General features: G+C 44.7%; 1 protein-coding gene across 1 annotated transcript in view; it reads left to right on the plus strand.

The window, feature by feature from the left end:
* Positions 1 to 27945, plus strand: part of VAV3 (vav guanine nucleotide exchange factor 3) — a 270926-nt gene that overhangs the window by 123534 nt on the left and 119447 nt on the right. Inside the window, exons 5-15 of the mRNA XM_054564899.1 lie at positions 223 to 331; positions 1070 to 1162; positions 3723 to 3791; positions 5772 to 5875; positions 7207 to 7306; positions 10825 to 10920; positions 14665 to 14733; positions 16593 to 16679; positions 20903 to 20988; positions 22530 to 22662; positions 23031 to 23140. Coding sequence (XP_054420874.1) covers positions 223 to 331; positions 1070 to 1162; positions 3723 to 3791; positions 5772 to 5875; positions 7207 to 7306; positions 10825 to 10920; positions 14665 to 14733; positions 16593 to 16679; positions 20903 to 20988; positions 22530 to 22662; positions 23031 to 23140 — 1056 coding nt within the window. The remainder of the gene's footprint in view (positions 1 to 222; positions 332 to 1069; positions 1163 to 3722; positions 3792 to 5771; positions 5876 to 7206; positions 7307 to 10824; positions 10921 to 14664; positions 14734 to 16592; positions 16680 to 20902; positions 20989 to 22529; positions 22663 to 23030; positions 23141 to 27945) is intronic.

Raw genomic sequence — 27945 nt, forward strand, 5'->3', positions numbered from 1 at the left:
GAGTCATCCGCGGATGTGCTGTGCGTAGTGAACGTGCAGTGGGCGCTAGCGCCGCCGCCGCCGTTCCTGGGAGGACGGACAGAGCCGTGGGGGAAGCCTTGGCTCTTGCCACTGGTTCCATTTTGTCTCCTTTCTGGATTTCCTACCAGAACCCACGATGCTGTTTCTAGCTCTTGCACGTCCTAGTAGACAATGATCTTTCTGTTGTGCCCTTTGTTCCAGCGAAACACACGTGGAGGATGAGGAGGGTTTCTACGACTGCGTTTATGGCGAAGACGAGGGCGGGGAAGTCTACGAGGACTTGATGAAAGCGGAGGAAGCACATCAGCCTGTAGGACTTCCACTTGCCTTGGTTTTTAAGTTACTTTGGGTATTTTATTAGCAAAGCGATTATTTGAAAGACTCAGTATAATTGTTTATGTAACTTCTGCTGGGATAGTGTTTTCTTTCTTACCTTTGCTCATTATATGTGTATTTGACGCTACATCAGATTTAAAGAATATTTACCTGTGTTCTAAGAGAAGATTTTCTTTCAAAACAATATAATTTCATGAGTCCCTGAAATTATGTTCCTTGGTTTCCTTACTGGGAAAATGAAAGTTAGGCCAGAGATTCCCCTTGGTCATTTTGACCTGTAAAATGCCATGTTTCTATGGCTCCATATGCAATAACAAGTCATGGGTATAGAGTTATAACTACACTGGTCTTACAGTTATTTTTTTCTATTACTATACAATCATTTTTATTTATTTTATTTTGTGTTTTATTTATTGGAGTGACATTGAAAACCATATAGGTTTCAAGTGTGCAACTCGTAACACATCATCTGCGCACTGCATCGTGTGGCCATCGCCCCACGCAAAGTCTCTGCGTTTTCCCCTGCTTTGCCCCCTCCACTGACCGCCCCCCTCTTTCTGCCAGAGGGGAAGAGGGGCGTCAGCCCTGTGCGTCATTTGAAATAGAAACCTTAAGAAAATCAGCAATAATTTTGATCTCTTCCTAGCTACTACCAGAGAGGTTAACACGTGAATTTGATTAAATAATAATAATTAGATAATTCTAATCGCAGAAATGTCCAGAAAATGACATACGAAGTTGCTGCCTAGCAGAAATCAAGCAGACGGAAGAAAAATATACAGAAACATTGGAGTCAATAGAAAAAGTGAGTATTGACAATTAGGTATCATTCTTGATGCCCCAGTGCTGCATTATGTTGTCCATATATTAGGCTCAGTGTTTCTGCTGTGTGCGTATTCTGGTTTTCAGTAGAACTTTGGATTTGTAGATCTTAAAGCAGATTTAATCCCCCCACAACTATTTATGTATTGATTTTAGTATCTAAATGGCACCAGCCTAGGGATTGAGAATATGGCAGTGAACACGATAGAGCTCTGGTTCTCTGTCATAGAATGGTTTATAATTGAAGCAAATAAGTATGCCAAGTGGTAATAAATTCTCTGAAGAAACTAGGGCAGAGGAAGGGGACAGAGAGTGACAGGGGAGAACTGGTATTATTTTATATCAAATGGTAATGGAAGGTTTCTAAGAGCATATTTAAGCAGACGGTTGAGTGAATTAAGGGATGGAGCCTTGCGGGTCTCTCAGAGGCGACAGTTGCTGGGAGAAGGCCCCTGGGATGGGACAGTGTGCAGTGTGCTTCCAGGAGCCACGACAGACAGTCCCGGTGGCTGACGCGGAATGAGCGCCGGGAGCAGCGAGCCCGGCCCACGGGGCATCCAGCTCAAAGCTGCAGTGTTTGGAGTGGAAGGAATGGCGTAATTTAACAGGGGTTGTTAACAGCTCATTCTGTCTCTTGTCAGGCAAGGGTGGAAACTGGGAGCAAAGTTAGAAGGCTGTTGTAGAAGCCACGGTGAGAAAATGGTGGTGTTGGTAGAGCGATAAGGGGTGGTCAGATTCTGAGTAAATTTTGAAATTAGAGCCAAGTGGATTTGGTGATAAATCAGGTAAAGGCTGTGTGGCAAAGAGCGCAATCAAGAAAGCTAGGTTTCACCCTGACTGGGTAGCTCAGTTGTTTAGAGCATTGTCCCCGTATGCCAAGGCAGCATGTTCGATCCCCAGTCAGGGCGCATATGAGAATTAACCAATGAGTGCTTAAATAAGTGGAACGACAGATGATCTCCCTCTCTTTCTCTTGATCAGTTAAAAAATTTCAGTGCCAGGAATGCTAGGTTTTTAGGCTGAGCAACTGTCTGAAAGGCAAAAACAGTGACAGAGACGGGGAAGAACAGGCTCGGCAATCACGTGCCTGTTGAGACATAGCGGATTTGCGATACCTGTTAGCTTCCAAGGAGAGGCGTCGAGGAGGAAGTTAGTGAATCTGGCACGGAGGGGAAAAGTTGGGTTGACGTACAGATTGGACCATTGTCATGCAGTGGTTGTTTAAGGTCACAGGGCTAGCTTGTTGAGAGCACCTCAGGAATGAATGTTGACAGAACAGATGTTTGAGGTGACTTCCGATGACTCCCACATTTACAGATTAGGGACATGAGAACCAGGAGAAAGTTTTGGAACATCAGAAAAAGAGATGAAGCTGTGGGAGGGTTGTTTAGGAAAATGAGAGAGTAACCTTGACTAGGGGAAGTTAGTAGGATTTTATAGCATTACAGATCCAATTAAGTTTTGTGATTATATTTAAAATCAGACTATCAGCATAGTTCACGTTTAACTTCTTCAGTCCAGGCACAGCATAGGTGGCAAACTAGATTTAAGCAGGGTTTTTCTTTTTCCAGGAAAGTACAGTAGAAGACAAGAGAGTAAGGGATATGCAGGGAACTGATTTTGATAATGGTTAATGGAATGTCAACTGGATAAGGAGGGAAGTGAGCACATGAGGGCTACGGAGTGGTCAAGGGTGAGTAGACCCAATGGGGTTGAAGAGTTCCTTGAAGGAATGAACGGCAAAGGTAGGAGGTAGCAGTCTGAGAGTTGGTTGCTTGAAATGAACGCTGTGGAGCATTTGCAGTTGTTGGTGATGATAAGGTCTTGAGATACGACCACAGGAGTAGGGAGCAGAGCGAGGAAGGAGCACAAGGTTACTGCAGGTCAAGGAACTGGAGGCCAGGCTATTTGGAGGATCATCTGTGCAGATGCTGAGGCTGCCAAGAAAGAAGACGGGTAGTAATGCAGAGTGATATGATAGACCAGAACCACAGTTCTCAAGGAGTGAGGGGGTGATCCATAAGCTGCATGAGCAGATGGTTGGTCTCAGGGATCTAGACTCCGTGCATAAGGTTTGAGGGGTATTTTGCATCCATCCTCAAAGATAACTCCCAACACGTTGCCATTTTTTGTCAATTCAGCCAGGAGAAGTTTCTTTTTCTCTTACTTTTGGACACATGTATTGCCTAAGCCTTTAATTTTGCTTATTTATTATTATTATTTTCAAATTAAATTTACTGGGGTAACATCGGTTAATAACGAGTTTCAGTTGTACAATTTGATAATACATCATGTGTCTATTCCCTTGTGCGCTGACCACCCAAAGTATTTTGTACTTTAAATGTATTAACTTGTATTTTTTTAATTCTTTCTATCTCTGTTCAAGTGTAAAATCTTTGAGAGAAAATATAGTTTCTGCTTTTTCTTGGGTATTTGCAATACTGATAAACAGCGGACTTTCAGTAAAGATTTGTTGTCTCCTGGTAGAAACCCACCGTCTCGACGTGGCGGCGCCATGTCTAACCCCCCCCCTTTTCCGGCAGTATTTCATGGCCCCCCTGAAACGCTTCCTGACGGCGGCAGAGTTCGATTCCGTCTTCATCAACATTCCTGTAAGTAAAGCCACGCCGGCCAAAACTGCTGTCCTTCTGTCCAGCTCTCCTTGGGTTCCAGATCCCGTTAGCATGCGCCTGTATTCTTTGAGAATTTTGACTCTGTTTTCTGCCTCCGGAGTCCTTATAGCTGTATTCTCAAGAAATAACGGGTAAGTCCTATCTTGAACCAAAAGTCACTCGAAATACCTGCAGAAGATGTACGGACAAGATTCACGTATTTCCCTTCAGTGCTTGTCATGATGAGACAGTCTCAGTTAAGTAGGGACTCGGGTCTCTGTCTTGTGAGAGAGCCCTTCCGCCCTGCTCCCTGCTCTACGCTCCTCTAGCCCCTCGGCCCCACCGTATGAACCACGTCCTGACTCCTTCTGTCTGTCCTACTTCCCTCTGTCCTCCACTGTCCTGGTGTCTCTTTTCTGCTTCTAGTTGTGCCATCCGTAACTCCTGTTTCTGAAGGGCCCTACTGGGCCTTAGGATTCGACAGCCCATGTTAATGGTCCCATGTGAGGAAACTTTTTTTTTTTTTTTAAGGTTTATGGAGGCATTTCAAGTTTCAGAGCACCTTCCAGTTATCCTATAATCCTTAAAGAATATTTGTGTGGAAGCACTGAAGCCATCCAAATGCTGTGCCAACTGAGGTCGTGCTAGGAGGCCAGACTCTAGGTCTCAGACCTCCAGCATCGGCTTTGGTTTTAATATGTAGCTTTTCATAGATAATATGTAAGCCTTTATGTACAGGCTTGCTGGTATCTATTTTAAAAGTTTTAGTTGTCGATTTGAGAAAGAGAGAAAGAAAGAGGCATCGATTTGTTCTATTTATTTATGCATTCATTGGTCGCTTCTTGTACGTGCCCTGACTCGACATCACACCCTCAACCTTGGCGTATCAGGACAACACTAACCAACTGAGCTACCCAGCCAGGGCTAGTGGTCCCTTATATTTTGATTCTGTTATGTCCACTGTTGATGCGCACCAGTCGCTGTAGCCATGGCACGTTGCTCCTGTCCTTGATTTTGGCCGAACCAAGGCATTCTCATTGATGCGTGACACAGCAGGAAAAGGTGGTTGTGACGTTGGGTGAACTTTCAGGATGCAGCAACGTGCACGGCCCAGGAAGAGGAGGCTTTCAAACCCCCTAAGTCTGGCCCCTGTAACTGCGGGCCCGTTGGACAGTTACCCGCACGGTCTTTCCATGCCCCTCGGCAGGAGGCAGGCCCCACGGCTCTGGTCCCTGCCCGCCCTCCTGAGGGCCTGCAGGCATGGGGACAGACAGCCAGGCATTGGCACCTCGGGGCCATGTCCTCCTTTCCTGGCTGTCACACATACTTACGGACAATCACTTGCTTATTAGGAGAAAGATGAAATTCTGACATGCCGGTTGCTCTAATAAACTGCCTAGTGCAATTTATTCTGCCCTTCTTTCTGCCTTGAGTTGTCTCGTTCCAGGTAACTCGGCCTGATTGTTGTTAGCTTAGCCAAGGACGCGCTAAGTGGCCAAAGCGCGGATCTGCACCCTCACGTCCCGAGGACGGGACCATTGCTGATCTTGTGAATAAACCGTTAAGCACTTGGGTAGTTTTATTGAAAAATTTAGAATTATTACAAAATGAAAAGGCGCTGTACATATTTTTATACAAGGAATAAATTGTCCTTTAATAACTAATGAAATAACTCCCCAACCACCCCACAGGAGATTAGTATTTCTAGCCAGATCTGAAACCGCCGTTTCCCAGGCACACGGCCTGTCACTCTCCCTCCCTCGTCCCTCCCCTTCCCTCTCCTCCTTCTCTCCCATTCCTCTCCCACCCCCTCCTCTTCCTCCTCTCTTTACTGATGGGAGCCGGTTCACGTTCTGAGGGCACTCAGCATGTCCTCGGACGGCAGGTCGAGCAGCAGCTGGGATTATGGGTTTGGGGTGGTTTTTTTGGGGGGAGGGGTTCTGATTTCTAATTGACTTTAACATTGTTTTCTTTTCTAAGGAGCTTGTAAAAGTTCATCGGAACCTAATGCAAGAAATTCATGATTCCATTGTAAATAAAAACGACCAGAATTTGTATCAAATTTTCATTAACTACAAGGAAAGGTAATTTGGGAATTTTAAGTTTTGCGGCTGTTAGTTTGTCATCATAGTGAGGGCTAGAGTTAACATTGCTCATAAATAGGTATTACTATTGTTCACTAAGACACCATCTGGGCAGCAGCTACAACATGGGACAATTGCCCTTCTGGTGGCAGCCTGAGCTCTTATGTATATCAAGAAAAAAAAAAAGGAAAAAACAAAAAAGATCCAGACTTTTGCACTACAAGTCAGTGTAGATCCTTTTACAGCTCTGTAACTCTTAAAAAAGAAAAAGATTTTACTTATTTATTTTTAGAGAAAGAGAGGGAGAGAAATATTGATATGAGAGAGAAACATCGATCGGTTCCTGGCCCGCAACCCAGGCATGTGGCCTGACCAGGGATTGAACTGGTGACCTTTTGCTTCATGGGATGACATCCAACCAACTGAGCCACAGTGGTCAGCTTGGAAAAAAAATCTGAACAACACATATGAATTAGGAATTTTGCTTACAATTTTAAACCAAGCACTATCATTTCCAGCGCTAAGAGATGGCTAATAAATTTATTTATATCAACAATGAGATAAATATTAACTTCTTACTAGATTTTTTTCTAATGGAGAGTTTAAGGAAACAAATTACCCAGCTTCTTTGCAAAATGCCCCCCTTCCTCCCAAGACGCCCTTTCAGAGGCAGGCGCAGAATCCACGTGAGGCTCGCCTGGTGCCCTGCATGGCTCAGGCCTCTGGTTCCTCTCCTCAGATAATGCAATTTCCTAATTAAAAAGGTGGAAGGAGTAGGAGGCTTATTATTGAATGGAGTCAAATGTGGCGATTACAATAAAGTTGTAGCATAAAATAACACTTTCTGAGTGTGAGTAAACACTAAAAAGCTGATCTCTAATAGGGACTTGACAGTTGACATGCAATATTAGTTTCGGATGTACAACATAGTGAGTAGACATTTATTTAGTAGAACCTTACACAGAAATTGTAAATTTTGTTTTGTGATACACATTTCTACTCGACATCAACAGCCTTTAAGCCAGGTTTTAAAATCCACCTGCTGTAAAAATGTACATGGAATTAATCCTATTCAAACTTAGAAATAAAAATAGCCATTTTTTTCATACCAAATAGAAGGGACCCATGTTCTGTGGCCGTATGGGAGGCTGGGAGGTGCGCGTTAAAAAGAAATGACGACGCTGAGGCGCAGGGAGGTTGTAGTTTGCCCAGGGCAACCCCGGCGGGAGGGGTGTGGACAGGTGGTTCTAGAGGGATGGGGCTGTGGCCCCCCTGCCCTCGTGTGCCTGCCCTCTGTCCCGCAGCTGCCTCCCTGCCTCCTTCCCTTCTAGGCTGGTCATCTACGGGCAGTACTGCAGCGCAGTGGAGTCGGCCATCTCGAGTTTGGACAACATCTCTAAGACAAAAGAAGACGTCAAACTGAAACTAGAGGTGCCTGCTATTTTTGTGTGTCTGTTTTTTTGTGAAATAACCTATGTGTTCCTTTTCGTGATCAATGCCACCGTGAATTTCCCCGTGCATTCTAAACATAATTTAATGGCACTTTTATACAATGTATTAATAGGTAGCTCTATACAATAGTAATATGGTGGTAACAGTTGGAAAACCTCAGACTATGGCTCTGTGTGTCCTGCACATCCCCTCATTAGATCCTCATGACTGTGAGATCTATCCAGTTAATTCCTTCGTGTTATGGCCGGGCAGGGTGAGGCCCTGGGTTGTAAGAGGTGCAGGATGAGTAAGATACATGTGAGATAATGTATGCAAGATTCAAAGTGTTGATTAAGAATGTGAGACGTTTAGGGGCAGGTGCATAAGCAGGGCACGGTGCCCACACGAAGGGAGACAAGACAGACTCAGATATAATGGCACAAGGTAGCGGGTGACGCGCGCCGATGGACAGGACTCCGTGCGTGCGACTCCAGGAGAAGCGGAAGGCGGGAGGTTCCCCTGAAGGGGCGTGAAGTCAGGTTGCTGAGGAATGGGGTGAGTCTTGACAGATGAGATTCCGTGGAGAGCATTCTGGAAGGATCAGTATGTCTTGCCCAGAAGAGTTGGGAAAGTGAGAGAAGGGGCTCGTAGGTCACTGTACCAGAGCCCATGGCAACAGTGGAAAATAAGTCCAGAAGCTTGGTAGGTCTGTCCATCCCCCCCAACCCCCCGCCCCATAAGAAGACTTTGCCCTTTCAACGAGCTTTTAAAAAATGATTGCTTATGTGTTATATGGCTATCACCTCAAATCTATCATCTGTATGTTGGGATTTTCTTAAATTTCAGGTGGAGCTGCAGAGTCGCTTCTTCAATGGCTCTGCGTGGTTTCATTGGCTAAACCCTCTTTGCTGATTTTTGTTCAAGTGGTGAACAGGGGAACAAAGAGCAGGTGGTTTCCACATCAGAAGCCCTTCGCTGTTTCTGGCGGATCTGGTGGGATTTCCTAATTCCTAATTCCCACGGAGGGGAGCTCCTGGTGAGAGAGTTTGCCAGTCCTTTGGCGACGCGGACCTCATGTCTGGAGATGGTTTGAGTCACTCCTGAATAGCACCCTGACAACCTTGCCAGGGGGTTCCTACTCCTCTTTGGAGAAAGGAGCCTCATAAGCGTAGAACTAGAAGCCACCTTGACTTAAATTAAAATATGGCGGTGAGATAAACCTTCACAACGTACATACCTCGTTCCTAATAGAGCTGTCATTAAAGCAGTTTCAGAGAAAGAGATAAATTCTGACTCCAGACAGGAGTCAGCGAAGTGTCAATCAACCGTCCATTGTGTTCGCAGCATCGTTGAATGTTCCTGCCCCTTCTTGCAGCGTCACTGTCCCAGTCCTGCCCAATGATGCTCCTCTGGGACTCTAGGAGCCCCGTCCCTGCAGTCACCGCGACTCTCAGGGGAAGGGAGGGCCTCAGGCTGCACTTGCAGGCTCAGGGCGAGGTGCTGCTGACTGTCCCACTGTCCTGCCCCTACCAGTGGCCATGGGCCTGGGTAGGAGGCATTTAACCAGATCCCCACTGCGACACCTCAGCTGATGCTCCTGGCCGGAACTGTGCCCGGCAGGTCCTAGCCTGGCGGAGGCAAGGCTGCCTGGTTCTTGGCGTCTCTCCGCCTCCTTCATGTCTTCTCTTTTGTGGTTATTTTTGCTCTTGTATTTTTGTCTTTTTCTTCTCGACTTTGGAACCAAGATAACATGAGGTAAAGGTAAAGGGTAATAGAGTCCTATCTCGTCCAGCAAGCTGACTCATCCCTAATTTATTGTATCTTCTTCTCAGTTATAACTGGAGTTTAGGCTAAGCGTGCGACTGGAGGTATGGGAAGGATCCTTTCCTCTCTTCATTCACTTTCAGTGCTAATAAGCATTTTGCACCTTGATCTCAGGCTCCTGGTTGTAGAAAAACATCAGCAACGTCAAGTTTCTTTACTTCCCGAGCCTGTAATGGATGACTCAAAGGAACTAATTTTTTCCCCAACAGGTTGCAAACTGACTTCCATCACATAACAAAGTGAATTTGAAGAGTATAAACTTTCTGTTCCTAACACTGTGTTAAGATGTCATAATATAGGAAGTGTAAGAGACAACCTCAACTTTAAGGTGCTTGATTGAAGTATAACAGGGAGATGAGACCCTTTCGTTACAATAGAATTAACAGTTTAACCCCTTATATGAGACCCAGGATTCAGAACTCTCTAATCTGTAGAAGCAATGACTCTGTTAACATAGTTATCTTTCCAGTGATCTGCCACAATTGACAAGACAGGAGCTAACTTTTCTTCTTGCTTACGATCTGCTGCCAAGCACTCATTAATTCACTGTGCTCATAGGTCTAGTGGAGTTTGCTTTATAGCTTCTGATAATATATGTGTTTATATTTCGGAAAACCGAGGTTTAGGCGAAGGGACACAGAGGCATGAGCAAAGGAATATTTCCTTGAACATAACTCCTGTCCTGAACTCTTTCCAAATTCTTTGGTCTTGGATGTGCAATTGTCTGAGGATTTTGGACTTATTAAATTGCCTGCTAATAATAATATTTTTTATAAACTCTGGTTGTTTTTTTTTTTTGAACTACACTAAAGATATGTGAGAAACAGTAAAATCAGAAAAGCAACTTGTTCAAGGTCATACATCCAAGAGTTGCCAAACTTGATTTAAATTCAGGCTTTGACACTTCAACTTCAAAGTATTTTCCTCAAAGTCATAATTAATATCCAGAGAACAAACAAGTCAGTATTAGTTTAAGATACACTTTTAAGAAAGAAGAGTGTGAGATTAAAAAAAAAATACATCTGAGGCTTTCAAAACATTGGAACTAGTGTTGGGTTTATACTTTAGCACATTTTTCGGAGTCAATCCTTCCATTTCATACAGTTCAACAAATATTTATAAAGCAAATACTAGCCTTTTAGAGGTATAGGAGACGTACTGGGGAAGGTATGATGCACCACAATAATTAAAAGGCCTACAAGGCACACAGAGAGCCAGCGCCATTTTGACTGGGATTATTACAGAAGGCCTAGAAGTATCGTTTTTGAAAAGAATGATGCATTTTGATGGAAACTGGACAAAGCACATGGCAGCTGGAGAGAAGGGGGGACCCGAGGTGCCAGGGTGGGAGACATGTGGCGGGGTGGGTGGGCCGGGGTTTGGGCAAGATTCATGAAAGGCAGCGCTGCCGGTGTCAGTGGAGGAAGACCCTCATTCTACTTATCCAGTCATGTTTGGGGCTGAAATGGTGCAAGGTTGGTTTGCTTTTTTTTTTTTTTTTTGTTTTGTTTTGGTTTTAATTGAAGGCACTTTCTATTTTTTAGAAGGAAGTCTTGTTAAGAAGGAAAACAAGATATTTATCATGCAATAACAGTTTTGTTGACGGCCTTTGCATTTTTTCATGTCTGTGTTACGACTCCCTTTGACAAAACAACAATGTTTCTAACAAATGTTTTTAAAACACATTTCACTAGGAATGTTCCAAAAGAGCCAATAATGGGAAATTCACTCTTCGAGATTTGCTTGTGGTCCCAATGCAGCGTGTTTTGAAGTATCACCTTCTCCTCCAGGTATGTCAGTTAAACCTGCCTGGTCATTTGTTCCTTTATTCACTCAACAAAATATTAACGAGCATCAGCTATGCACCAGGTACTCTGTGTCTGGCGCCCAATCCCCTTACAATGTTCAATTATTAGTAGAGCTAAATGGGAAATACTAGAACAGCCGGAAACCTTTCCTTCCTTTTAGCAAAGATGATCCTGTATCTTTCACAAACTCTCATTTCATGTCCTTCAAACAGAACTGGCTCCAAATGCATTTAAAAATTAAAATAAAAACAGGACAAAACAAATAAAAAGATCCCTTCAGCCAAGTCCTTCGTAGTTAGTAATAATCGCTTATTAGAATCTCAATATTGTGATACACCTGAATTTTGTAGGTTGATTCTGTTTCACCTTTTGCCTCATTACCACACCCTGAAGGGAACTGTGTCACGTTCTGTTTTGCTTTCTGCTACCATAAATTATCATAAGACTATCTTTGTTTTGAAGTGATTCTTGTTACAACCTGAAAGCTTATGGTTTCCACGGTTAGTCCTCTAATGAGGGTGGAGAGTCTTATAAATTTAATTTGATAGATGTACCAGGAGACTCATTAGTTCCGCTTCACAGAAGTGTCTCACTGTGTTAGTCGGTCAACTTTGCTGATGCTTGTAGAATGTTATTTTAAAAAGACCTGCTACCTTTATGTGAAATGTCATTTTGAGTCTTCTGCGCTTTGTACATCTTGTATATTAAATTTCTTAAACTGTAGCCGCAGAAATATTAGTCATCTCTATTTTTGTTCTACTGAGAAATCAGAAAAATCCAAACCCTGATTATTTCTTAAAAATGTATTAAAACATTTATGGGCCTAAACTCAGAGCGACTTAATCAAATTGGATTTTATGAAAAAATAATAAGAAAGACTAAAGCAATCAGTTTCTGAGACATCATGGAACTAAAAACATGTCCAAAATAAGATAACAATTTATTTTGCAATTTGGTATAGTCAAATATCAACTGAAGAAATGAGAAGGTGCAGTTTTCAAGAAACACCTATTTTTGTCACTTAAAAGATTTTAGATAGACTTATAAAAGTATAAACTATGACTGTACTTCTATGAAACGTAGCAAACATTTTCCTAATTCCTCTTGGAATGTTTTATATTTTAAATTTTGAAAGGGTGTTTCGTTCCACGATAATTTTCTTAAAGGCACTGCATGCACATCTTTTTTTATTGTGGGAAAACATAGATATAACATTGACCATTTTCATCATTTTAAAGTGTACAGTTTCATGGCGCCAAGTACATTCACCTTATTGTGCAGCCATCACACCATCCGTTTCCAGAACTTTCTCACTTGCCTCACTGAGACTCCCTACCCTGGAGTGCCCCTGGACCCTGGCCTCTGGTAGCAGGCATTCCACGCCTGTCTCCGCGAATGTGACTGTTCTAAATGCCTCCTGTTGGTAGAATCGTCCAGCGTTTGTCCTTGTGTGTGCGCCTCACCTTCAAGGTTCATTCCCGTGGTGGCGTGTGTCCGCACTTCCTTCCTCAGGGGTGGAGAACATTCCGTTACGCAGATGCCGCACCTTTGTTCACCCACCGAGGCACGTCTGAGTGGTTTGCACCTTTTAGCTATTGCGAATATGCACATTTATTTTTACTTCTATAAATAAATTTATTGAGAGGAGTTTGAACTTGAGCCGTTGAATTATAAGGAGCTACAAATCCCAGTTTAGTTAAGTTGGTTGCCTAACTGGGGTAGATCAGTCTCCTTGCCCCATCTTTTTGTAGAGAAAACCTCAAAGAAAGGTGAAAGCAAGATTAATGAGCTTATTTAGCAGATTTAGATAGAAATAGTACAGATATTACACAGGAGCAATTTCAGTACAGCAAGAAACGAAACCATGATGATGAGTAGCATGAGTTGGAGTCTCAGGCCTCAGTGATTTAAACGAGGAATCGGGCATTTTTTTTGAAACCAAGAATTTTTGAGGTTGTAACACATCTGACCTGTATGTTCCCTCGATGATTAATGTGACACCTACGGATGGGCTGCCAGGAGGGAAGAAAAGAGAACGAGAAGTGAAAGGTCAAGCAGTGTTAAAAATTATTTGCCAGCAAGTTTAACACAGCCGTATACTGTGAAATACTAGAACCGTTCTTAGGAGCAGAAGATGTGAGAACAAAGAGGCATGGCTAGAACCAGCCGCGTGGTTCTAACAGGAGGAGAGGCTCTCGCGGAGGCCGAGCTGCGTCGGCACAGACGGCTGGTCCCCGCTGTAGGCGGAAGGCAGCGCCGTGGGCAGCCTGATGCGGGAGCGGGAGGACATAATCCCTTCTGCTGTTACTTGCGCAGGCCAATTGCCACGGAAAGATTATATTCTTTCCCATGATGATTTTTTAAAACAGGAAATGTTTTATGTGGGTTGCCACACCTAGGAAAAAAACTCTAGAAGTGTGTTTCCATCTCAAAAGAGTGTAGAGTAGAATTTGTTTGTCTGGTGTTTCAAAATCTGTTGCATGCTTGCAGTATGACTCCAAACCTTTCCTACTTGCTACTACACTCTGCTGGGGGAGTCATTTTTGGAATGCTTCATGCTTGGAAATTGCAGGTTGATAAAATTAGAATATTTTAGAGTGGGGAATTTGCAACTTTGAGAATAATTTACTATTAATATTTAATAAGGGAAAAGTAAAAATAGAAGTAAAAACATGAAAACTTGACAAGTTTATTACACTTGTCAGATTTAATACCAGCAACACGACTGGTGTTAAATTCAGCATAGGTTTTGAGGGCTCCCCTGCCGCACTCACAGCATTGGGCACTTGGGCTATGAAACAGCCTCCCGCACTGATTACGCTCGCTGTTGAGATGGGGAAAATGAAGTGTAAGTTGCCAAGAACAGCACAATGTGACAGGCATGCATAGGTGTGGAGGCGGTACAAATAAAGGCCTTGTCAATCATGCTTAAGGAGACTGTGTACTTGACTTTTGTTATAGAAAGCTTTGCAGAGAAGTGATTCTTGAATCGGGCTTTGAAGGTAGAATAAGAGTTTGACAGGTGGATCAGAGAGGAAGAGCTTTCTAAGGAGAGAAAACAGCGTGCCCAATGGGTTCAGGTATTAGAATTGTTTTGAGAATTGCAGTTGATTTAGTACGGATAGAATGTAGGCTGTCGGGAAGGAAGTGGAGAGAGCAGTTGCGTGAGGGGTGCAGAATTCAGATCATGAGGGGTCTAAGAGACCCGGGCGACCCCCTGAGGCTTTTGTGGGCGTCACCAAAGTCTAAGTCCGGTAGGGGCAGGGTCTGGTTTCCATTTTAGAAACCTGGCCCTGATGTCGTGGAGTGAACAGACTGTAGCGCGGACCATGCAGAAACCATGACCCGTCGGAAAGGAGAAAGGACGCGGCTGAGCCCGTGGGGGTGAGGATGGCTTCAAGGGGAAGCATCCAAGAGAAGCCGCCGCAGGGTGTCTGTGAGACCTCTCGGGCGTTGGCTGACGTGGCCGGGCTGGTGGAGGGGCCGTGGTGCAAGCGAAGGTGAACAGGAGCGAGAGCCGGTGGGGGGAGAGCGCGTGAGGTTGGTACCTGTCAGGTTGGAACGGTTTGGGCCATGAGGCAGTTCCATTTTTGATTTTTTGAGGAAACCCCGTACTGTTTGTGGCTGCACCAAATCTGCATACAAGGGTTTGTTTTTAAGTGTCTTCTTTCTTACGTTTGGGTGTTAATTTGATGAAAATAGCACTAAACTGGATCTTCTAAATAGGAACTGGTCAAGCACACCATGGATCCCGTGGAGAAGGCGAATCTGAAGCTGGCTCTTGATGCAATGAAGGTAAAGCGACACATCGTGCCTGGCTTTGCCGTGTTTATTTTTGCCCGGGAGCAAAAGACTACAAACTGCTCATACATGCGCACGGCATGTTAATGTATATTATGACACATATAAGAATTTGTATAGTTTTGTGGGGAGAGCTAGCTATTTTTAACTGAAATGGATATGTTTCCATGACTTTAATGGTTAGACAACACCACGTAAAACCAAGGGGTGTATTGAAACAACTGTTGTTACTTATGGGCATATGACAATGGCCCCACCGCCAGGAATGCTTTCGTGTCCTGGTTTTCTGTGACATTCTTTGCATGGTTACTAACGGAGACGGTCGGCTTGTGCAAGCGTCAGGTCCGCTGGCCACTCGGGAACGCAGGCGGGACTTGTTCCCCCAGGCGAGGCTGCCCCCAGGCTCCCTGTGCGGGCGCTGTGCACCAGCACCCGTGGGTTTCAGCTTGGGTTTCTATTTTCAGGTAAACCTGAAAGTCAGCAACAACGAGGAGATAGAGGTCGACTTTTTGAACCTATGGGGAATCTATAAAACCCAATTTCCACGTTATGCTGGACTTGGAGTTTGAAAGAAATACTTTTCCCTAATTTAAAACACAGCAAATGTGTCCTCCAAGCAAAATGCCAATGGGACTCTGCTCAGGACAATGATAGTTCTCTGTGTCCCTGTGCCTTTAGGGTCAGCTCGCCACTGAGCTGGCTTTAGTGCCTTGTCAGGAAACATCACGCGGTCATTTATTTTTATAAAAAAATCATACATGTCTAATTTTGAAAGAAATCACTTAGAGTGTCGATACATCCTATGAAAAGTCAGACTTTCATTTAGAACAAAGTTAGACGCTGCCGTTTGTCCGAGTTCTGTTCCTACTGTTTCAGATGAATTGAGGAGAAGGGAGGGCAGTAAAGAACCTCGAAAACTGGGAAATCTAGAGCACATGTAATAAAAATAGCTATTACAGTGTGGAAAGATTAACTGATGTTTCCCTAAACACGAGAACAGACGTTTTAAAATAGGTGACGGCACACGGAGCCACGGAGCCACGGAGCCACGGGGCCAGTGCGCGCTGCTCGCTCTGGTTCCCTGAGCTCCCTCCGCTTTCTCTCCCTTCCTCCTTCCCTATCAAATCTTCAAGGGGGAACCGGCTCCATGACTGAATGCTCTCAGGAGTGGAGATGAACTGATTGCAGAACACAGCCCTGCCAGATTCACTGCCTAAGTTTCAGTTGCTTTTTCCTCCCTGCTGAGTCTTTAACCTTTTAAAACGTACTTACTGATTTTTAGAGCGAGAGGGAGGGGAGAGAAAAAGGAGAGAGAGAGAGAAAGAGAGAGAGACAGAGACAGCGAGAGACAGCTACTTGTTATTCCGCCTATTCATGTACTCATTGGTTGATTCTCCTATGTGCCCTGACTGGGGGGTCGAACCCACAACCTTGGTGTACAGGGACGATACCCTAACCAACTGAGCTACCCTGCCAGAGCTCCGCTGAGCCTTTATGGTCGCCCTTATTCCAACCCACGTAAGATGTAATTCTCTCAAGGTCCGTTGTTCATGTGTTTGGCATTTACATGCTCCTGACCTGCTGTTCTGCGTGGGGGCATATTTTGTTTGTTTTTCATCCCGACTCAGGGGTATGGGGGTGACAACTCTCCAGCCTTCCCAGCTGTCCTGCCGACGTTTTTAACATGCTCTTGACGAGCAGCTTTGATTGATTGGGCGTTCATTTGATTGCCATCGGAAAGCCGTATACTTTTGCTGCTCATGAAATTAATGAGGTGCTCCCTTTCAAATGGCGCTCGTCTCTTCTCCGATCTTATCGTGCCTTCCTTTTGTCCTCGTCTCTTTATTCTTTAGGACTTGGCACAATATGTGAACGAAGTGAAGAGAGATAATGAGACCCTCCGTGAAATTAAGCAGTTTCAGCTCTCTATAGAAAATCTGGTATGTAATTATCGCCCGTCTCTTCCCGCCCCTCCCAGCCCGCACGCTGGGGGGCACTCCCAGAGTCGTGTTGGAAGAAAAAATAGTTTACCTTCAAGTTTCTAATTCTAGGTTGTTTTTTTTTTTTCTTCTGATTCCTGTGTGGCAGCATCCCCATGGATGTCCGTGGCACCCGTGACAGATCACTGTCCGGGCACTTTCTGCCACGCCCCGCCCCCCTCCCCAGAACCGCCCCGCGTCTTCTTCCCCAGCAGTCAAACCCTGGCCCTCGGAGTCCACTTCCTCTCTTCGCTCCCTCCCCCCGGACGTGCTCAGGGCCGATTCCTCTGCCTTTCCCCATTGTATGTGTATTTGCTGGGTGACTGCTGTGTGCCAGACATTTCGCTTGGGGCTGGGGCTGTGACTCCGAACAACCCCGCGTCTTGGTGGAGGCAGCAGTAAAGAGAGAGTTGGAAAACGCTGTTTTGGGCGAGCGCTGTGAACGGGGCGGTAACAGCTGAGGATAGGAGGGGGGCCCTCGTTTGGATACGAGGGTTAGGAAGAACCCTGCTGGGTCACTTGCCTCTTGAACCTGGAGCAGAAGAAGAGGCCAGTGGCCCAAGGATGGGGGCAGGGGAGAGGGACCCCGGCCGAGAAGTGCCCAGAGGTGAGCAAGAGCCAGGGGAGGCCAGGGTGCTGAAAGGCCAGCGTGGCCAGAAATTGAGAGAGGAAGGAAGAAGGGGGGCTCTGCAGTGGGGCACGGGGGCCCCACCCCACAGCCTGTAGGTCACTAAGTCGGGGTGCCCTAGCAAAAGGCTTTTATTCCAGAGTTTTACAGTCTGATTTGGTTTTCACGAAAACCCTCCCGGCAGCCAGAGCGGCGCGCGGAGCCGGTGTGGCGCAGAGCAGGGAGGCCTGGGCTAGGCTGCGGGCAGTGAAAATGGAGACAAGTGAGGGCATCTACGGTGCTTTGCTTGGTAGAGCAGTCGCGTTGCTTCTTTCTCTGAAGCACCTTGAGCCTGTGTCTCTCTTTTCACACCTGTACGGCAGCTTCCTTACTTCTGGACCTCAGCCGCTGCTTTCCCAGTGACAGTCGCCTGTCACCGTCTCTTCACATAGTTGCAATTCCCAGTGTGGATTCCTCAGTTCACTCTCTTTTCCAAACGGGTCGGATTTTCTGTGGCCTTCAGGCCTTGGTCAGCATCCCTTAGCACGGCATTTATGCCCCTTCCTGATTTTCCGGAACCCACCCAGCCGAGAGCGGCCCCCACGCTTTGCCTCGCACCTGTCCTGCTGTGTCGGAAGGTTTCCAGTTTGCCAAACATTTTACTTTTTTATAGTTCTGCCTTGGATCGTAATACTGTCAGAGCCTAGAATGTCTTTTCCCATAACGTCTCATCAAAATTCCTTCAAGGTCCAATTTCAATAATCTTTTTCCCTAACCTCCCATTATCCCTTTCTTTTTGTAATTACATAGCATGTTGCCTGGCCAGCTGTTTAGCATTTTTTAAGATTGTCGTAAAATATATAGAACATTAAGTTTGCCGTTTTGAAGTGTACCGTTTTGTGATGTTAAACACAGTCGTATTGCTGTGTGGCCAAGACCGCCGTCCGTCTCCAGAACGCCTTTTCTCAAAACGGAAGCTCTGTGTTTCCATTTTCCCCTCCCCAGCCCCTGGCAACCACCCTCCTGCTTTCCTGTCTTTATGAATTGGACATAGAAGTGGAATCATACAATGTCTGACCTCTCGGGAACTGGCTTATTTCATGTCGCGTAATGTCTTCCATGTTCATCTACGTTGTCACAGCTGTCAGAATTTCCTCTTTTTTTTTTTTAAATTCCTTTTGAAGGTCGAATGATATAACGTTGATTGGCTCTACCCCCTCCCCCCCCCCCCCGTTTTTACATCCACTCATCTGTCTGTGGACACCCGGGTAGCTTCCCTCGGGGCCGTTGTGAATAATGCTGCCGTGAACATGGGTGCACCCCTCTCTCTTGAGACCCTGATTTCTCTGCTTTTGGTTATATACCCAGAAGTGGGATTGCTGGATTGTGTGGTAGTTCTGCATTTTCTTTTCTGAGGAATAGCCATATTGCTTCCCCCAGTGGTTGCACCATTCGATAGTCCCACCAGCGACACACAGGAGTCCGGTGACCCCTCCTGCTCACCAACGCCCAACGCCTTTTTTTTTTTGATAACGTCCATCCAAGTGGGTGTGAAGTGTTATCTCACTGTGATTTTTTTACTCTTCACTTCTCTAATAATCAGTAATACTGAGCATCTTTTCATGTGCTCATGGCCATTTGCATATCTTCTTTGGAAAAGTGTCTATTCAAGTCCTTTACCTGTTTTTGAATCAAGGCTGTGTTTTTTATTGTTGTTGTTGAGCTGTAAGAGTTCTATATACACATAGCCTTCTACACATTGATAAGAATAGCATCCTTATCACAGATTTGTTTGCAAATTATTTCCTCCCATCCTGTGGGTTGCCTTTTCACTTGGTTGATAGTGTCCTTTGATGCCTAATATTTTTAATTTGGATGAAGTCCAACTTCCCAATCTTTGCTTTTGTTGCCTGTGCTTTTGGTGTCATGTCCGAAGAGTCATTGCTAAATCCACTGTCACAAACCTTCCCCCGTTTTCTTCTCAGCATTTTATATTCTTAGCTCTTTGGTCCATTTTGAGTTAATTTTTGTGTACATTGGAAGGTAAGGTTCCAACTTCATTCCTTTGCCAGTGAGTGTCCAGTTTTCCCAGCACAATTTGTTGCAAAGGCTGTCCTATCCCCACTGAATGGACTTGGCACCCTTGTCAAAGAGCATTTGGCCACATATGTGAGGACCTCTGCCTGGTGTTCCATACTGTTCCACTGTCTAGAAGTCTATCTTTATGTCAGTGCCACACTGTTTGGATTATGACAGCTTTATAGTAAGTTTTGAAGTCAGGAAGTGTGACCCCCAACCTTGTTACTTTTCAAGATTGTTTTGCCTATTAAGGGTCCCTGGAGATTCCATATGAACTTTAGGATGGAGTTTTCTATTTGTGAAAAAAGAATTGGGATTTTGATAGGAAACACTTATTTTTATAATTCTGTGGAGTGTAGTTAATTGCTTATCTGTCTCCTTTATTAGGTGTAATCCCCTAGATACTAGTGCTAATTTTTAGTCAATTCTTTTTTCCTTTAGCACTTCGTACAGAAGGTGTTTGTAAATACTTAAAATTATTTTTATTATCTGCTTCTTGGGAAATGGCTCGTTATTATATTTTTAATTTTTTAATGTTTCAGTTACAGTTGACATACAATATTATATTAGTTTGAGGTAAGCCACGTAGTGAACATAATGGTTAGACATCTATATAACTTGTGAAGTGATCACTCTGATACGTCTGGTACCCATCTGACACCATAGTTATTATGATTATTGACTATGTTCCCTATGCTGTACTTTGCGTCCCTGTGACTGTTTTTATAATTGGAAATTTGTACGTCTTGATCCCTTCCCTTTTCCATCCTTCCGGACCCCCCTCCCATCTGGCAGCCAACGGTTTGTTCTCTGTATCTATGAATTTCTGTTTTGTTTGTTTACATTGTTTTTTAGATTCCACACATTAGTGAAATCATGTGGTATTGGTCTTTCCTCTGTCTGGTGTATTTCACTTAGCACAACGCCCCCTGGGTCCATCGTAACATTATTTAGAATAGCCAAGATGTGGAAGAAACCTAAATGGCTCATTATTTTTAATCATTACGCCAGAACTTTTCATTCTTGAGCTCTCAGTCAGGGACCATCCCTGACGCCCTAAACTGAAGTAGGTCCGGCTCTGAGTGCCTCCTGTCCTCTTCCTTCCCTGCAACGGCACATGTGTAATCACAGTTCGGTAAGTGTCTTGGTCCCCACACGGATGTCCCATGTGAAATGATATAGTCCCTGCCTGTATCGTTTCACCTTACGATTTGAACTCTTACAATTAACTCTCTTTTTTGGTAGCTAACTTCCTCGTTAGGGTGCTAAGTGAAATTAATGAGTGTCCTCAGTGTTACCTCCTGGGATGATCAAGGACAGCCTTGTTGAAAGTGTATCATACAGATCTGAGCTTTTTAGAGTAAGTGTATTAAAAATGTAAAAACGGTAACATTTGTAATGTGATAAAGTAGTTATTCTTCACGAATGTCCTCACTAATGTTTGCTTCTGTTTTTATGTGACTATGAAAAACTGACGCATGCACATTCTGTATTTTAGAACCAACCAGTTTTGCTTTTTGGACGGCCGCAGGGAGACGGGGAAATCCGGATAACCACTTTGGACAAGCACGCCAAACAGGAAAGGTGAGGAGGAAGACCAGCGTGCGTTTTCAAAATAGGTAGTTAGTATCAGAAGGTTGAGAAGACCTTAAAATCAATTTCTCTAGGACAAAGGAGGGGAACAAAGGATGAAAAACAAGGGGACAAAGATCCTATGATTTATAAAAATTTCTCGTATAGATATGTTATTCCATCTCTGTTCTGTTATCTGTTGATTTATCTAAATTAAGTTCTTTAGTAGGAAATGGCAAGTATAGAATGTCAGCTGGCGTAAAAAGAAGTGCACATTAAAATGAAAGGTGAGAAAGGAACAATAGATAGCTACCATTAAAAACACCATTTTTTGGTGGGGGGGTATATGTTTTAAAAAAACGGAAAGTAATACAAAATTTCCTAAGGAATAAGTCTTAGTGAGGACCATTTAGTGGGACTTTCTGGAGGGAAATTTGCAGGTAGACTCCTTGAGGATTAGTAAGCTTGGCCTGGTGTCCCTAATTATATGTATGTGATTTTGGTTGCAATGGCCATTTTCTGGAACCTTTGGAAATGAAAAAGTCAGCCAGCAGGGGGCAGCATCAGCTCTTACTTCCACCCGGACACCCAGGCTCACAGGTACCTCCCAGGAGACCCACATCCTTCTAGCATCTCCAGGAGAATAGGCTTTGAAAGTGATGCAAGTTATTAAAACTACACGAATGCATCATTATCTCTGTTTTAAAAATGTGTGCGTGGAAGTCACTGAGAGTTTTCAAAAAGATACCAGTATGTGTTGGTATTGGATGATGGTATTGTAAAGTCTTCCCCCACCCCCACTTAGTGTTTTTCATGAGAGAAATAGCAGCATGTAAATTTAACCGTAAGTTTTCTGGTTTACATTTGGCTCACGGATCACTCAGGTTGTGTCTTGGGTGATCCTTTACGTCCTGAGGAGCGACCCGGAGGGTAAAAGCACCGGTTAGACCGGGTGCGGCGCTGCTCAGCGGCTTGCCGGCAGCGTGACCCTGAGCCAGCTCACTCTCTGTGCCTCAGGTGCACCGTCGAGGAACTGAGGATGATGATGGTGTCTGCCTCCGGGCCTGGTCCCGGGGATGTAAATTGTCTTTGTGACAGCGATGAACGCTCAAGGCATTGTGGCTGACTCCTCAATAACATCAGCAGAAGTTAACTGCCCTTGTTTTCATTAATGTTTATGAAACAAATGTTTAGCTTTTAAACCTGTAGATGTTTAGCTTTTACACTAAGACAACGTAATTGTTCAATGGCAACACTTTTCCACGGCCAATCTCAATGGTTTCTTGAGGCCAGGTTGCAGTGTGCCTGTTGTTCCTGGGATTTTGCCTGTTTTTTGAATGAGGAAACTGAGGCACAGCCAGGCCCTTCATTTTGTTAAGGGATAAAACTGGCTCCGTTGATTGTTTTCAAAGTGCGGCACTGCCGTTGTCTTTGCCTCACAGGAAAAATGTTTGGGGGGTTGAATTACATTTACAAGGAAAGAACTAAGACATGTTCCTAAGCCATTTTAAAGCAATCTCTCCCTCTCTCTCTCCCCCCTCTCTCTCTCTCAGGCATATCTTCCTGTTTGATTTGGCAGTGATTGTTTGTAAAAGAAAAGGCGATAACTATGAAATGAAGGAAATAATAGATCTTCAGCAGTACAAAATCGCCAACAATCCTACAACTGATAAAGAAAACAAAAAGGTGAATTCTTGGAAATTAATAACTGTGATTTACTCATAACTTGGAACGTTCAAGGAGAGTGTGCTAATACATTCGTGTGAGCTTATTGATTCAGGTGTTTTTGTTTCTAGAAATTGATTAGGAAATAATTGGCCAATGTCACAGCTGATATGTTCATCTCTAAGGCTTAGTGGTCAAGACAGTGAAATGCTTTTGGCATAGAAATCGTTATAGATGTGAAGTTGACTACAGTAACCTTGATTGGTCACAGTTTGTTAATGGTATGAGAGGTCTGTGGGTGATTATGATTGTGGTGGTGTTTTAGTGAATTTGGAAACATGGTATCATGAATGAATGATCCGTATTAACCTGAATATTAATTTTAACAGTGGTCTTATGGCTTCTACCTCATCCATACCCAAGGACAAAATGGGTTAGAATTTTATTGCAAAACAAAAGATTTAAAGAAAAAATGGCTGGAACAGTTTGAAATGGCTTTGTGAGTATTTCTCCTTTTAAAAGTGCTCTTTCCCCCCTATTACCTAAATCTCCTATGAATAATGAATTACCAGTAAACTTGCTCTAGTGCTTGTAGCCTGCGTTCAGAGGCTGCAGGCGCTCTCTCTGCTGGGTGACGGGTCTCCTAGGAGAGCCGTTTGGGTGAATTTCTTCAAGGAAAAGAAAGAGGGCGCTCTAGCCTTCTGTTTGACTTTTCCCTCATGGGTGTATTCTAATTCTGCAGCTTTCCGTGGTCCATGACAATATTAATTATTATAATAATAAACTTTTAATGTGATTACCATGTCTTTAATATGTACGTATTTTTAAACTGAATACAAACACCCCTCCCCAACACATGCACACACACACATATGCACCTTTCTTATTTTTAATAGAAAGATTGATTTGCGCCTCCCTGTTTGTTTTTAACTCATTGTTTGGATCCTGGATAAATTGCTTGACGTCGTCAATGCACGCTTGAAGGGCTTGATTTCTTTCAGGGTTCCTTCCTTTTATAAAAGTGGAAGCTCAACAAAGAGGTGGGAAATAATTCAGACTTGCTTCCAAAGGAACGGCACAGAGCAATGTAATTACACAAGAACGTGCCGTTGGAGGGGTCTCTTTTCTGTTTTGATGTTTATGAATTGGAAGGTGCATAATGACCCTGCTTATGGAAACACATAGGTCACCTTGAAATCGAAACTGTTAGCAAAGGTGGAAGGAAGAAAAACCACTTTTTGTGACTTGCTTTATTTGTATTTGGGCATTATTTACCATTTGCAGACAAATTCTATCAGGTTTTTCATTTTTTCCCCCCTTTGTTTTAAGAACTGCTCACACTACTATAAAATGGTGGTGGGATTGGATTGTTGTACTTCAGTTCTGCAGTGAAATAACAGGAGTTTTCTTAGGATTAGTTGTGCAATATTTTGAGCGAAAGGATTGTACAGCTAAAATATTTTTAAGCTCACGGACTGTTCTGGATTCAGCGCTAATCACTGCCATGAGCTGGCTGCAGAGTCTTAGCCAAGTTGCTTAACCTCTTGGAGCCTCAGTTTTCCCCTCTGTAAAGTAGGGGTAATAGTAACTTGAATTCCAGAGAATGTGTGTCTGTGGAGCGCTGGCCAAGCGGTGCAGCGGCCATCACGTGTCATTGAGCAACAGCTGTGTCTCTTGTTACCACTATTATAATCAATGTTGTTCTGCGATTAGGACCCCAGCACGGTGCCGGCAGGGCCTTGCACAGTTAGAGGGCGCCTTCCAGTACACTCTTAGAGTTCTTGCAATTTATTGTTATTTATGGCAATAATGAAACAAAAGACGTTGCACAAATTCATTGGCTATCCCACAGAGACCCCCTTGGTTTGGGCACAAGCGGTGAAGTTGGCGATGTCCGCCCAGTGGGCCCCATCATAGACCTAGAGGGCTACCTCGGTGAGGCTTCAAGTGACAGACAGTGCTGGGGGTTGAGCTGGTAGCACTGGAGTGGCAGGAGGCTGGGGCTGCCGATTCTGTGCAGCTCAGGCCTTTGCTTCTGTGGGGGAAATGCTAGGCTGGTATTTCCTCCTGGGCCCTGTCCAAACATATAATCATTAGATGAGCGAAGGGATTTCTGCAGAGGAGGGAAGTTACCTTTCTTGCCCAGAGCAGACGCACAGACCTGGACCGTGTGATAGGCATATCAGTTAACGCCGGGTGGGACAAAAGTAGGTTTGCAGCTGTTTGTATGGAAAACAATACAGCAATTGATAAATAATAATGCAAGAACAAACTCTGTGTTTCATGGACTCGCAACTGTGAACCTACTTTTGCCCCACCCTGTACTTTGTTCAGCAGCCGTGAGTCACGCAGCTGGTCTCTGGGCACGTAACAAGGTGGGTGGTTCCGCGTCTCTCCTGTAAAAGGGCCCGGGGCAGGCAGAAGGGGTTGGGGGGGCGGCTCTCTCGGGTACTGTCGGGACCGGGGTGCAGGTCCCCTCGCTGGTCCACGATCGGCATCGGGCTTCCGTCCGCAAGGCCGGCCACCCTGCCATCCCAGGCAGCTGCTGGGGTTCCGGCTACGGAATGAACACCCATTGCAGGCGCAGAAGGGAGCCCCTCACGTTTAAGGGTCCTTGGCAGAAATGCCACAGATTTCTGTTATGTAATTAACAGAACGTAGTCACGTGGCCACATCTGACCACGGAGCCTAGGAGATATAATCTCTGTTCCGGCCAGGATTGCGCTCGGCTGAGAATCGAGGCTGCCCCGCTCTGGAAGGAAGGAGAGAGGGAAGGGCAGTTGTGGGTCACCCGCAGGGGCTGCCCGCAGGTGTGCTCGCGTGAGACAAGGGATGGAGGTAGATTGTTCCACCCCGAGGACGATGGCTGTGCCGCACACGGGGTCCTGGGGGGTCTGCATTTGTGAGGCCTTCCAGGCATCTCAGCAGGACAGTGAAAACAGCCGCAGGAGAGGGTGGCAGTTGGGAGATCAGGGTTGTGTGGACTGACTGCCCAGGCTACATGGCTGGATGGTGGGAGTATCTTTTTATAATAATAAAAAAATTTTTTTTAAGCACATGGAGAGATGGTAGAAGTATCCTTTAAAATATTTTTTTAAAATTTTTATTGATTTGAGAGAGAGCGACAGAGAGACAGAGACACAGATTTGTCACCTATGTATGTATTCATTGGTTGCCTCTTCTTTTTTTAAATCCTCACCTGAGGATATGTTCATTGATTTTACAGAAAGGGGCGGGGGGGGGGGGGGAGAGAGAGAGAGAGAGAGAGAAAGAAAGAAAGAGAAAGGCATTGATGTGAAAGAAAAACATTGATCGATTGCCCCCTGTATGCGCCTCATCTGGGGACTGAACACACAACCCAGGTGTGTGCCCTGACTGGGAATTGAACCTACAGCGCTGGTGTATCAGGGTGATGCTCCAACCAACTGAGCTACCCAGCTAAGACAGCCAAGCCACCAGGAATTGCTCGAAGGCGACGTTGGGGGCTGCTACATGCAGGGATTATGCCACGTCGGGCAAAATAAAGTCGCTCAGGATTTTATTCAAGCCCCAGAATACTCCATTATTTTATTTTCTCCCCCCTTTTTTGAAGCTTGTTCAGCAGGAAAACCCTGCATCCCCCTTTGTAAGCCAGCCAGCCCTGCTTTGACCTGTGCTCAGCAAATTAGAATGATTTTAAGACTTTGCCTGTGGTTCACATTTTGCTATTTTAATCCCACTGCCTAAGTGCTAATATTCTTACTCTGTCAGCCAAGGAGAATAATGAAAAAACGGAGAAACCCTGCAGGGTGCTTGACACTGTGTGAAAACAGGAAGCCTGGTGGGTCACGCAGGCCTGCCTCTTCCAAGTCTCCTCAGCACTAATGCCGGTCCTTGAGTCCTCCTAGAACATTCTAGGGCGTCGCTTTAAGGAACTCTGGGAAGGAGAGGGAGGCCCTGGTTAGAGGTTGGTGGGAAATCAAAGGAGGTGATATTTTAAGGCTGATGAAGTGCTTGCCAGGTCTATTTAGAGAAGATGGCAACTCTGCTGTTTATAGGACGATTGGATCATTTTTATTTAAAAAAAAATTGCAAATCACCTTTAAGGCGTGAACACTGCTCTTAATTTAGAATGGTAAAAAAGACCACAGGAAAGCATGAATACCAATAAAAACAAGAAGTATCCAATAAGGCAGATCCTCCCCAGGGGCGACCTGCATCTCAGCCCGTCTTTCCCGAGCACATCCCGTCCCTGCTCTGGAGCTGTGTTCTCCAGCCTCCTTTGGCCATAACCGCTTCTAGCAGTTAAAATAGGCAGGGACCACATCCCGGCTTGGCAAACCTCCGCAAGAAAGGCTGAGCGAAGGGAAAAGCAGCGGTGACCCACTTGGATACGGCAGGAAGCGGGATGTTCTGTTGTCGCTGTTTTATTTTTGCTCTTGAGGTTGTTGGATCCGTTGTTGAGCTGGATGACGTTTGAGAGCTACTCTTCTGGTGACCCCGCTCTAAAGACTGTATTTAAATCTTTAAGGGACGGATTGATACACGTCACGTATTACTTATTTCCAAAAGGGCTTTTTGCCACTGCCTCTCGCAATTCCATTTTGTTATCTGTGAAATAGGATGGCAAATGTTTTTATTAGCGGAAGAAGCCAGTTCCCAAAATGTCAGAAAATGTGGTGGTGTGTGGCTCTAGCGACGTGCAAAATATTGGTAGGAAGCTGTGGCTGTGTTTTCCCCCAACCCCTTTTATCCGGTGTGTTTGCGTGAATTCTGTTAGATTTACATGCATAAACATTGTCATACTCGTGTCATAGCTCAAGAGAGTAGCCATCACGGGAGCATTGCAGCAAATGTGGGCGCATGCGGTGCCAAGCCTTCACGGTAGAGTCCCGGGTCTTAGGTCACGGCATTTTCTGTGTCCACGAAGGTGTTAAAATAAGCACCTTCAATCCTTGGTCTAAAACTGGAGCCAGGTTTCTTTTTTCTTTGCACTGTGACTAGGACCTAGAGTTCCCTTAACTGTTCCAGAAATAAGTCAAGGTTGGGTAAAATAGGAAATAAAGACATTGGATAATAGAAGAAGAAGACTTTTTAAATAGATGAATTAGAGATAGAAAAAAACAGGGAGGGGGGGAAATATTGCCTATGGTACGAAGTGGTAGATTCTGAAACAGCCTTTGCAGTGTTTGTTGGATGGAACTGGAAGGCCCTATTGACTGGAATTTCTTCTCATGGACTTGACCCAATTCTTGAAATTCTCACGGTTCATATTTACTCCCTTGAATGAAGAAGGCCCCTTTGAAGACCCGCACACATTCTTAC

Source organism: Pteronotus mesoamericanus, unplaced genomic scaffold, assembly GCF_021234165.1.
Source record: "Pteronotus mesoamericanus isolate MK-2021 breed Mesoamerican mustached bat unplaced genomic scaffold, CSHL_Meso_final scaffold_99, whole genome shotgun sequence".
NCBI lineage: Eukaryota > Metazoa > Chordata > Mammalia > Chiroptera > Mormoopidae > Pteronotus > Pteronotus mesoamericanus.